At 37.5% G+C, this 12,152-nt stretch overlaps 1 protein-coding gene across 3 annotated transcripts in view; it reads left to right on the top strand.

The window, feature by feature from the left end:
* Window positions 1–12,152, top strand: part of PPP4R1 (protein phosphatase 4 regulatory subunit 1) — a 67,633-nt gene that overhangs the window by 17,358 nt on the left and 38,123 nt on the right. For 2 of the 3 annotated variants that reach the window (XM_037508841.2, XM_037508842.2), the window contains 6 exons: window positions 3,496–3,580; window positions 4,363–4,469; window positions 6,811–6,953; window positions 7,469–7,615; window positions 10,882–10,989; window positions 11,418–11,483. In XM_037508841.2, coding sequence (XP_037364738.1) covers window positions 3,496–3,580; window positions 4,363–4,469; window positions 6,811–6,953; window positions 7,469–7,615; window positions 10,882–10,989; window positions 11,418–11,483 — 656 coding nt within the window. Of the gene's footprint in view, window positions 1–3,444; window positions 3,581–4,362; window positions 4,470–6,810; window positions 6,954–7,468; window positions 7,616–10,881; window positions 10,990–11,417; window positions 11,484–12,152 lie in introns of all 3 variants that reach the window. The other variant, XM_037508840.2, reaches the window with a different exon arrangement.

Raw genomic sequence — 12,152 nt, 5'->3', positions numbered from 1 at the left:
GTACAGGCCACAGGTGTGGGGGGTGGTGTGAGAGAATTCACCAGAAACAGAGCGGGGAACAGAATAGGCTGACTGAAATACACTGCTGAGGGGAGCAGCGGGCGAGTCAGGAGAGGTCTGTTGTGCCATGTGGGTTGCTCCCTGGCTGGCTGGGGATCGAACTCGAGCTGCGGTGGCTTTGATTAGCTTCATAGGTTGCGTCCCAGTCCCTTGAGCCACCAGGGAGGCCCTGTGCTCCCTTTCTTTTACTCTTCTGGTTGCTGGCCCTTTTTCAAACTCTTGACTTATTTAGCACCGTAGACTATATTAAATGCATGTATGATAGTAAGGAGTAGAAATTGATTTTTTTGAGGATTATTATGGGGACTTTGAATAGAGATTTGGGCCAGCTACTGAAAGAATTGTCAGATTTGGGCCTCCCTGGTGGTGTAAGGGGTTAAGCACAGCACTGATCATGGGCCAGCCAGGGAGCTACCCACATGGCGCAGCAGACCTCCCTGTCTTACCCGCTGCTCCCCTCAGCAGTGTACTTCGGTCAATCTGTCTGTTCTGTTCCCCACTCTGTCTCTGGTGAATCCTCTCACCCCCCCCCACCCCCGGCCTGTACCGCAGTTCTTATATGCATAAATATTTAAAAAAAGAATTGTAAGATTCAAAATTCTTATTGAGTGAGCATGAAATTGGCATGTGATATCTCTGAGCATTGTTTAGTATGATTAGAAATGATACTTGTGATATTGATACAGGTGGAACTAGAATTGTCTCCACTGAATTAGAATGTCCGACTCTTGAGGGACCAGCGCTTCTATTACCTGTCCTCCTCTCAGTCTTTGACAGCTAAGCATGCAGATCATTGGCAGAGGAGTGAAGTGAGGCCAGTGTTCTCTTAGAATACCATGTGAAAACAAATCTTCTGGCTTGGAAAAGGCATCATGATCTTTTCTTCTTTCTTAATTTTTAAAAATCTGATGGTCTTAATTAATGATTGTGTTAGATTTCATTGTAGCGTAGTTGAATAAGCATGTATGATTCCCAGAATTGTCTGTTGCTTAAATATAACTTGAATTTAACTAAGATACTGACTTAAAGAACCTCAACTGGTTATGTGGTTTCTCTAACCAAGTTGATTTAGGTTGGTCATATTCCCTGACTCCTCCTTTCTCAATTCTGAATGAGCCCGGTGCACCACCTATACTAACTTTCTTGTAATTTTCTAAAAATAACATGGCTCTCCTTGACGCCCTGCCCTGTCTTTGGATTTCTTTGCTTAGAATGCCCTCTTCCTGCCCTCTCTCCTGCTTAGTAAACATCAGTGTGTCTTTCAAGAGCAGACTTTACTTTGAAGTTTTCTCTTACTCCCCAGGACAGGCTTAGAAGTATAGTAGTTAACAGCATAATTCTGGGTCCCTTTCAATTTTATCTAAGACAGTAAATTTACTGGAGAAGAGGGAGTATTGGATTCTGTGAGGATGGGTATAGTTTGCAAAAGGATTTCAAAGCGATCATTGTTTTTATATGTTTTTGGTCATTTAAAAAATTTCAAATAACATTAAAATTTGACATACTTTTTTCTGATGGATGAGGTTAGATTTGTAAAGCTGGGAAACACTAAAGGGGTATTGCTGCTATAGTATCCCCAAATCCATAAATTTGAGTTAGTTATCCAGAAAGAACAAACTAGGTAGTATATTGAAGTTGACTTTTTTATAATTCTGAAATGCTTATCTGTCTCTCACAGTATGCCTGTCTTTGTTATGTCTGGTAATATAGCTACTCCTTGCTTGCTTGCTGCTTCTCTCTCTTTCTGCCTTTTTTTTGGGGGGTGGGGGGAGGGACCTTTATACCTTCTTCCTCAATCTATTTGTGGCTTTCACTTTGCTTGTTGTATAGTAAAAGGTCAATTGACTAAAACTCAAGAAAGTTTGGAAGAATTCTTCCAACCTCCATTTTCATGAGCTGAATGTTAACTTGGGGGGAAAAATCCTTCATACTTCAATTCTTATTACAGAAAAAAATCTCTCAAACACAAGAGACAACTTTTCTATCTTAGCAAGTGCAGAGAAACAAACCGCCTTCTTGGTGATCTTGGTTAGGGGCTTCTGACTTGAACTAGGCACTAGTCTTAGTGCCCAGCCAGGAGAGAGAGAAGGTAGACAGAGGAGGTAGCCATCAGGTCAAACCTACACTGTCCCATTCGCATCCTCTGGAGGTTGCATTTTCGTTATCAATCCTGACCTATGAGCCAGTTTTTGCGTATATTCCCCTCTGTGAGCTTCAGTTTCGTCACTCTTAAAATGAGTTAATGATAGAACCTCCTTCATTCAGCAGAAGAACTAAATGAGATAATGCATTCCAGTGGTTTTGTTAATGAAATACGATGCATGTTAATGGTTTTGTGTAAATAACTTAGCACCTTCCTTGACAATGAATCAGAAGGTTTACACCATAAAACAAAGAATTTTTTTCCCTAAAGATTTATTTATTTATGCATATAAGAGCTGGGGCACATGCCAGAGATGGTGGGGAAGGCGGTGAGAGGATTCACCAACAGAGTGGGGAACAGAACAGTTAGGCTGACTGAAATACACTGCTGAGGGAGCAGCGGGTGAGACGGGAGAGGTCTGCTGCGCCATGTGGGTTTCTTTCTGGCCGGCCAGGCATGGAACTTGTGCTGCAGAGGCTGCAGATTGCTTCATAGTGCAGTGCTTAACCCCTTGCACCACCAGGGAGGCCCAAAACAAAGAATCTTGATGGAGAAGGAAGAAAGGGTATTTCAGCTTTCTTAAAACTTCTTGTGGCATAATTTTCTTTTTTGCTCAAAGGACTTACCTTAATATTTTCTCGTAGTGCTTGTATGCTGGTGATGGTATCTCAGTTTTTAAATGTCTGAAAAAGTACTTCATCTTTGTATTTGAAAGATACATATTTCAAAGATAATTGAAAGATTTCTCTGTACTGGGATAGAGTTGTGGATTAACTTATTTCTTTTTAGTACTTGAAAGATAGTGCTTCACTGTCTTCTGATTTGTATTATCTCTGATGAAACATCTGCTCTAATCTTGTCTTTATTGTTCTCTTTCTAGTCTTCATCTGCATTACAGAATTCTTGACCTTTTGTTTACATGTGAGTTGTTGCTGTTCTGATTGAGCATGTAAAGTCTCAGGTCTCTGGTCACTGTTTTCTGATAATTCTGTTCTGGGGTCACCTCAGACTAAGTGTCTCCAGCCTTGGATCCCTGTGCTGCTTGAGACAATTAGAAGATACTGTACAAAAAAAGGAGAGGAAGCACTCTTCAGTTATATGACTTCTGAATTCTAAGAATCTCTTGTCATTCTTTGTACCATTCCAGTAACAAGGCAGTTTTACTTAAGCTGCCTCTAATAATCAAGGGGTACTTTTTAGTTTGAAGGTGTTATAAGGAGTATTTCTGATGTCTCTGATAGTTGGTGTGGATGACTACAGCTCAGAGTCTGATGTGATTATTATACCTTCAGCCCTGGACTTTGTCTCACAAGATGAAATGTTGACGCCACTGGGGAGATTGGACAAGTATGCTGCAAGTGAGAACATATTTAACAGGTATGTGCAAATTCTTTTCATTTGACTAAAAGTTGAAAACATGTTTTTTATTGTATTTCAGTAGGGAAAATGGTATTATTAATCTGTAAGGCATCAAGTTTTATTAATTCTCACCGGCATGGCCTCTTTCATAATTGTTTGTTCCTTGACCTTAGTTATCATTCAGCACTGTCTTTGCCTTATTGGCCAAAAAATAATTTTTTTGCCTATTAGGCATAATTTTGATATTTGTATAAATTGATTACTGAGGAATATAGTCTTTGAACAAGAGATGTTCTATATTGTCTGTTGATAGTGTATACTGTTGTACTTACAGTGTGCTAAGTGTAATGTTCAAGCCCATGGGAACACAGTGGTGACCAGGAGCTGACTCTTTTCCTAATGCATTGTTTCTTCAGCTGTGGTCCCCAGACCCAGCTGTATCAGACTTTTATGGGAAATCAAAAGTTGCACAAATATTTTGAGTGTAAATATATAAAACAGATTGGTATGATGATATATGGGTGCCGTTTGTATAATGAAGAACATTTTCTATTATTATGGTAATGGTTTCAAATGAATTTTCATTGACCTAAGAAATTTGTCAAATCAGTTAAATATGAAATATATTTTGATAACTGTTCAGTCTCATCTTTTTAAAATAAAATCTACACTGATGTTTGTGGACTTTTAAATATATGCTATAAAATATATTAAAATTTTTCTTTAGAACTATGTTTTAAAATTATAAATACTAGCTATTGATGCCACTGAACACTAAATAATTTTCTTTTTCTGTGCAGACAAATGGTGGCTCGGAGTTTGCTGGATACATTGAGGGAAGTCTGCGATGACGAAAGAGATTGTATTGCTGTTTTGGAAAGAATTAGCAGATTAGCTGATGATTCAGGTATATGTTTATGCAGAGAAAGCATATTTTCCCTTTTTCCACACAGGGTTCTTTTAAATTTGTCTTTTTAAAGCTAGTGAAATTTTTAGCGTGATAGGAAACCTATCAATAACAAGAAAATAAACTGTTAACTGAAATCTGAACATTTTATAGTAGGCCCACTTAGTTTAGTTTTGGAAATTTATCATCAGAAAGATGGTAAGAACATTGTTTGGCATCATATATATTAATAATTTAGGATGACTAAAAACCTTAAGAATAATTTTCAGTAAATTAAAACGGATGGTTGGCATGGGATATAAGTGCTTTTTAGGCATATATGAAGTGCTTTTTTTGGTATGCCCTCTCAACTCGCAATAGTTTCATTAATGTCTGTTTTTTGAAATCTAAAGTTCCTCTGGACACACATGTACATATTTACCTTAAGGTAACTTCAGAAATCATAAGTACCAAAGTCTGATTAGGTCTGATATAAAAACTTGCATTGATAATCTCACAGTCATATATATATGTTTGTTACTTCCATATCTTCTGTGAATTGCCTGTTTATATCCTTTCTTGTATTCATTTGAACAGTATATTCTTAGTATATTTTAGTTATTAATATTTTGTATACATGTTTTTTCTGAGGCTATATTTTCTTCTAGTTTATTATGGCATTTGTTGTTTATAAGAAGTATTTGTGCAGTGAAATTAGTTGACTTTTAGTTGGTTTTAGGCTTTTATTTGAGTTGAAAGGGCTTTGCACTTCAGGATTAAACCTGTTTGTTTGTTTGTTTTTAAGATTTATTTATTTATTTGTACAAGCACTGGGTACAGTCAGAAGCGCAGGAGGGTGAGAGAATTCACCAGAGCCAGAGCAGAGAACAGAACAGGCAGACTGACGAAGTACACTGCTGAGGGGAGCAGCGGGCGGAGGCAGGAGAGGTCTGCGCGCCATGTGGGATCCGTGCCCGGCAGTCGGGGATAGAACTGGTGCTGCAGAGGCTGCAGGCAGCTTCGCAACCCAGTGCTCAATTGCTGCGCCACTGGGGAGGCCCCTGTTTGTTTATTTATAGCTTGTTTTTTTTTTTTTTTAAGATTTATTTATTTATACAAGCACTGGGTACAGTCAGAAGTGTGGGAGGGTGAAAAGATTCACCAGAGCCAGAGCGGGGAGCAGAACAGGCAGAAGGACCGAAATACACTGCTGAGGGGTGCGGCGGGAGAGGTCTGAGCGCAATGTGGGACCCTCACCAGTGGCCAGGGATCGAACCGGTGCTGCAGAGGTTGCCGCAGCTTCGCAGCCCAGTGCTCAACCGTTGTGCCACCAGGGGAGGCCCTATTTATAACTTGTTTTAAAAATGTTACCTTTCAGTGCTTTTGATGTTTGGAACTTTAATTCATCTAGAATTTTTTTTTAATAAGATTTATTTATTTATACAAGCACTGGGTACAGTCAGAAGTGCGGGAGGGTGAGAGAATTCACCAGAGCCAGGGCGGGGAGCAGAGCAGGCAGAAGGACTAAAGTACACTGCTGAGGGGAGCAGCAGGCGGCAGGAGAGGTCTTTGCGCCATGCGGGACCCTCCTTCGGTGGCCAGGGAGCAGCCGGGGATCGAACTGGCACTGCAGAGGCTGCAGGCAGCTTCGCAACCCAATGCTCAACTGTTGCGCCACCGGGGAGGCCCTCATCTAGAATTTTTGTATGGTGTGTGTATCGTGTCACTTTTCTCACACACCTATCTGATTTTCCTGCCATTATTTATTGGACTATTCATCCTTTTGAAAATCCAGATATTTCAAATGCCATATTAGTCACATTTAAAATTTGTCATATAAACTTGATTTGGGTCTTTGTAAGTTTTGTTTTTTTCCCCTGAATCTTTTGGTCTCCTTCAGTGTTCACTTTAATGAAGCCTTTAATGTTCACCTTTTAAATGCTATCTGTCTGTACATCCTTTATTCACTACTGACATTTTGGGGCTAGTTCTTGTCCAAGGAGGTCCTTGAATAGTAAAAATTTATAGATACCATATTATATGGTTGATGTGTGAATACTTAGCTCACATACAGTGAGTGTGATATGATGCAAATGATGAATAAATTAACTCATGAAGGAGATGAATGCTTAGGCAGTGTATACTGCAAGCTTGGAATGGGGCAAGGTCTTCCTTTCACTCATGGGGTCGACTTCATGGGTATATGATTGTGAAAAGGATTCCAGAGTTAGGAGATTATCTTGTAAATCTTTTTATGCTGAGGATGAATATCCAAAAAGCTCTTCTATGAGATTCGAAGCCCAGACAAAGATTTGGTTACTGTGGGAAAATATGTTTGCTCACATTTCTGTTATTTCAATAGAACCAACCGTGAGAGCAGAGCTGATGGAACAGGTGCCCCATATTGCATTGTTTTGTCAAGAAAACCGGCCTTCAATCCCTTATGCTTTTTCCAAATACTTACTACCCATTGTGGTTAGATATCTCGCAGATCAGAATAATCAGGTAAGAGAGCCATTTACATGTTCTTAGTAGAAACTTACCTAGTGTGATTCATGTAGAGTGGCCTACCTTAGCTAGTCTCATCTGAATGTCTTTTCCTCATTGACTGTATTCTGCATTTCAAAATGACCATATTGAAAGCAACAGAATGACAAGATGTGTTTAGAGTTGTGCAAATCCAGGTTTCCTTAATGCTATTAGTATAGATAATGGCTAGTAATTGCCTTCTTACTTGCAGTCCTCATAGGTGTCTCTTAAAGTTTGTTACTTTGCTTAGACATCTCTTAGAAGGATGACTTTTCTGTTTCATCTATTATTATAAGACAATCTGCCAAGTTCTGTTTTTGTAATAGTTTAAGAAAAAATAGACACAAACCTTTATTTACAAAATTTTGACATTTATGAATCAATACCTTGAAGTTGAGATGAAAAGTCTTCAGATTTGTGAAAATCAAATAATAGAGTTTTGTTATATTATGTAAATACTTTATTTATACGGTTGTCATGTTTTTTCTTAGGTAAGAAAAACAAGCCAGGCAGCTTTGCTGGCTCTATTGGAGCAGGAGCTAATTGAGCGATTTGATGTGGAGAACAAAGTGTGCCCCGTCCTCATAGAGCTAACTGCCCCAGATAGCAATGACGATGTGAAAACAGAAGCTGTGGCTGTAAGTAAAATGCATTCTTTTTTTCAATTTAGGGAAAAATTGATCACTATGTTTTTTTTTTTGTTTGTTTGTTTGTTTTTTTTAAGATTCATTTATTTATGCATACAAGAGTTGGGGTACAGGCCAGAGATGTGGGGGGTGAGAGGACTCACCAGAGACAGAGTGGGGAGCAGAACAGGCAGACTGACTGAAACACACTGCTGAGGGACGCATCGGGCAAGACAGGAGAGGTCTGCTGCTCCATGCTCCTCCCTGGCCGGTCGAGGATCGAACTCTGCTGCAGAGGCTGCAATTGTTTCATAGTGGGGTGCTTAACCCCTTGTGCCACCAGGGAGGCTCCTGATCACTGTTTTTGACTAACAGAAGGTGTTCATTAAGTGTCATATGCTGCATTATGTGTTACAGGTTTTATATTGCTAGGTATATATTAAAGCAGCCACAGAGCATTAAATTTGAAATGTATTGATTGGTTAGAAAGGGACATAGACTTAAAAGGAAAAAGATGTATCTTCTGTGGACCCCATTAGATGCTGAGCACCTTAGATTGTTCTATCACTGGGCTCTGGGAAAATAGAATATACAGCAAGAAAATACTTCATAACTAAAATCATTATTGTGTCAAAATGGAAAAATAAGATGGGGGCAATAACTAGTACATTTAAAAACAGAGACACCAAAAACTGTATTGAATGACGAAACACTTGAACTCTTTCAGTTACTGTGGAGCACTTTTCTAGGCAACCGTATAAAAAAAATTAAGACTTGCCCTTGACAGTGATCATTGTGGGAAACAGTATGGTCTCTGGGAAAAGGATGGTTAGGCATGTAGTTTCACCTGTGATAGGATGTAAATTATAATTATTACAACAATATACAAATTAAATCATTATGAACATAATAAAGTATAATGAGGTGCCTGGTTCTTTTGATATGTTTAGCAGATATACTGAGTTATTTGAGAACCACCATAGATGGAGTATGAATGAGAATATAGTTAAAACTGTTGTGGTTGACATTTGTGGTTCCTGAGTTCAGAGAGTAAGAACTTTGATAGCAAATTAGAAACCTGATAAATCCGCCTGAAAATTTATTCATATTTATTTGGATAGTGAGAATTTACTTTATAAATCAAAATAATATAATTGCATCTCTCTTACTATGAAAAAAACTTACGCCAAAATTGTTTAGTGTTTCTGGATCATTAGTGGAATGAATTAAATCATCTCTTGCTCCCTTTTCCTTGGAAATTCCTTAATTTCATTATCTTACTTATAGATATTCAGGTACCAGTTAGTAATTTTACTTTTTTAAGTAATATTTTTTTGAAGTAAAATTCACATGAAATAAATTTGAAGTGTCGATTAAGCAGCATTTTAGTAAATTCATAATGTACTAAATGTACAGCTACTGTCTCTGTTAAAATTTCCAAAATACACACACACATATACATTCTTAATTTCCTAAGTTAGTTGATTTTAGAAAGTCAGTTTGGGCATAATTATTGGTTTAAATTGAGTAGAGTTTAACTTTACTAAAATGTTTTATTAGATTTAACATTTGTAAAGCATAATTAGAATAAAAAGACTATATCCATAATTAGAATAAGAAGACTAAACTCATGAGTCTCTTAAAATTGGTTTATTTTGTCATCTTTTACATTCCCTGACTTCATTTTTTCTCTGACTTGTGAATAATTCATTCAAATTTAATTATGCTAGATTAGTAGTACATTATAATTTTGGATTTGTAACTAAGCTTGCAATTCCTTAGAAACAGTATGGACTCAACAAAATAATACTGACTTTGGATTCCAGGAGATAGGTGTGTTGTCTCCAGTTCTAAAGTTGCTGCAATTTTAGTCGAGATTGTGTTGACTATGTGGATGAATGCAGGGAGAATTGCCAGCCTAACAATCCATTAATACAGTGGATTGCTCCATTTCTTTCTTTGATTTATCTCATCATTTTTTGTAGTTTTCAGCAGATGGAATGCATGTATTTTAATACTTGTGAAATGATCCTGTTTTTAAATGTTTCAGTTGCCCATTGCTAATTTATAAAAATATATTTAATTTTTTCAGTGTAAATCCTTCAGAGTTCCTAAACTCACTTGTTTCTGATAGTGGCTTCTTTGTAGAAAGAAAATCATGTCATATATGTTTTTCTTTCCAAATAATATGGTTTTTACTCCTTGTCATATTTGTTTGGGTTAGGTGTGGATATACTAGATAAACGACAGGCCATCAGATTGTTTTCTATATTAACTGAGAGGAGAGATTTTTTTATATAATATTGACCAATTTTCAAGCACAGTTTAATCCTCACTTTGCTGGTATTGCATTATCCGAAGTGTGCATGTATAGGAACTGCAGTCTTGTCTTTCTCAGAACCTAGGCTTTGTGGAGTAAGGACCCAGTTTAGTATGCTTTAGTTTTAATTAAAATGGCCATTTTGCAAGGTAAGGACATCTGTACAGTTTTTCTTTAGTAATACATATTAAACTGCAGATTCTTTTTATGGATAATCTTTTTGGTCTATATAAACCCAGATTCTTCTTATAGATGATGTTTTTCTTTGAACAGTTACCATTTACTGCCTTATTGAGGAAAACACAGGGTTTTTTTGCTTTTAAAGTTATCAGGCAAAATGATTAGTAAGATTGAAACTATAGGCAAAAATGAAATTTCTAGGGTTTTGTCTGCGTTTACTGTGCATTTAGTAATTATTGGTTGATTATATTGGCAGTTAATACCCATTTTTCATTTTTCAACTTGATATATAAGATGGATTTTTTTGTGTGTGATGTGTGCAGAATAATGATGTCAGTGTCTTAGTTTGAAGATATTTTTATTATGTTTTTATTCTTTATTAATTTAATTTTTTTGCATCTTTAAAATTTTATATATTTTTACATCATTTTTCATTTTTGCACAATGCATGCATTTTCATATTGGTTATAGTACCCATGCAATTCCCACCACTCTGGTTTTGATCCTACTCCTTTAGTGTGTCTCTGGTTTATAGTTGCTTGTTGATTTTGATTTTCACTTTATTATAATTAGTCTTTTTCCTGGTTGCTTATTGAGGTTTGCTAAATTCCTGTGAGAATTTGAGTGAGACCATCCGGTATTTTTCCTTTTTCTTTTTCTGGCTTATTTCACTGAGCATGATCCTTTCCAGCTCCATCCATGTTGCTGCAAATTGCATGAGTTTATCTTTCTTGATTGCTGAGTAATATTCATTGTGTATTATTCTTATTTATTTTAGATAATGTGCAAAATGGCTCCCATGGTTGGGAAGGACATTACAGAGCGTCTTATCCTCCCTAGGTTTTGTGAGATGTGCTGTGATTGCAGAATGTTTCATGTTCGAAAGGTATTTTTAGTCTTTTTTTTTTGTTTCTGTTCATAACACTGAGTTATAGTGATTTTTGCTATGTGAAAATTAAGATACTATTTTTTAAGAACTCTACGTGTGATACTTTGGGGTTTTTAAAAAAAATTTTTTTAAGATTTTATTGATTAATGTTTGCATAGAAGAACTGGGGTGCCAGAGTTGCAGGGGTGGGGTGGGGTAAGAAGATTCACCACAGAGTGGGGCACAGAACAGGTAGATCTGCTAAGATCTGCAGTGGGTGAAACAGGACAGGTCTGCTGCGCCATGTCGCTTAGCTCCTGGCCGGGGATCAAACTCAGGCCATCACAGTGGGCCCTCGTGGTGGTAGTGCTGAGACTTAACCCCTAGGCCACCAGGGAGGTGCTACATGTAATACTTTGAAATGGCAGTGATGCTTTTGTTTACAGGTCTGTGCTGCCAATTTTGGAGATATTTGCAGTGTAGTTGGCCAGCAAGCTACAGAGGAAATGTTGGTAAGTATTGCAGAAATAAGGTAGGGATAAAGAGATAAGCAATGCAGTGTGAAGTTTGAAATGCAAATTGAATGTTCCTCCCCAAAATCTATAAGCCAGAGAGATAGATGACTTTGAATTCAGAATTTTTTTTTTTTTTAAGATTTATTTACTTATGTATACAAGAGCTGGGATACAGGCCAGAGGTGTAGGGGGCGAAAGGATTCACCAGAGACAGAGTGGGGAACAGAACAGGCAGATTGAAATACACTGCTGAGGGGAGCAGCAGGCGAATCAGAAGAGGTCTGCTGCACCATGTGGGCTTCTCCCCGGCTGGCTGGGGGATGGAACTGGTGCTGTAGAGGCTGCGGACAGCTTCATAGGTTGTATCTTAACCCCTTGCACCACCAGGGAGGCCCTGAATTCAGAAATTTAACTTTCTGAAACCTGAGCACTTGAATTGCGTTTTAATAAGGACAGTTTTATTGAAAAATGTAGATACGTTATAAGAATCATTAATCCTCTTTTGCTGCCCCAATCTCATTAAGCAATCAGTTTCGTTCAGTTGAATCTTTTTTTTTTTGCAACCCGTAGATATTTTAGTGACAATTAAATCTACAGCAGGTTATTTTTAAATGGTTAGTACATAGCTGTACATACTTTAACATACAAGTTAACATACTTGAAGTA

The sequence above is a fragment of the Talpa occidentalis genome, unplaced genomic scaffold (genome assembly GCF_014898055.3).
Source record: "Talpa occidentalis isolate TD23 unplaced genomic scaffold, MPIMG_talOcc4v2.1 talOcc4.13, whole genome shotgun sequence".
Taxonomy (NCBI): Eukaryota; Metazoa; Chordata; class Mammalia; order Eulipotyphla; family Talpidae; genus Talpa; species Talpa occidentalis.
This window is presented reverse-complemented; position numbering and strand designations above follow the sequence as displayed.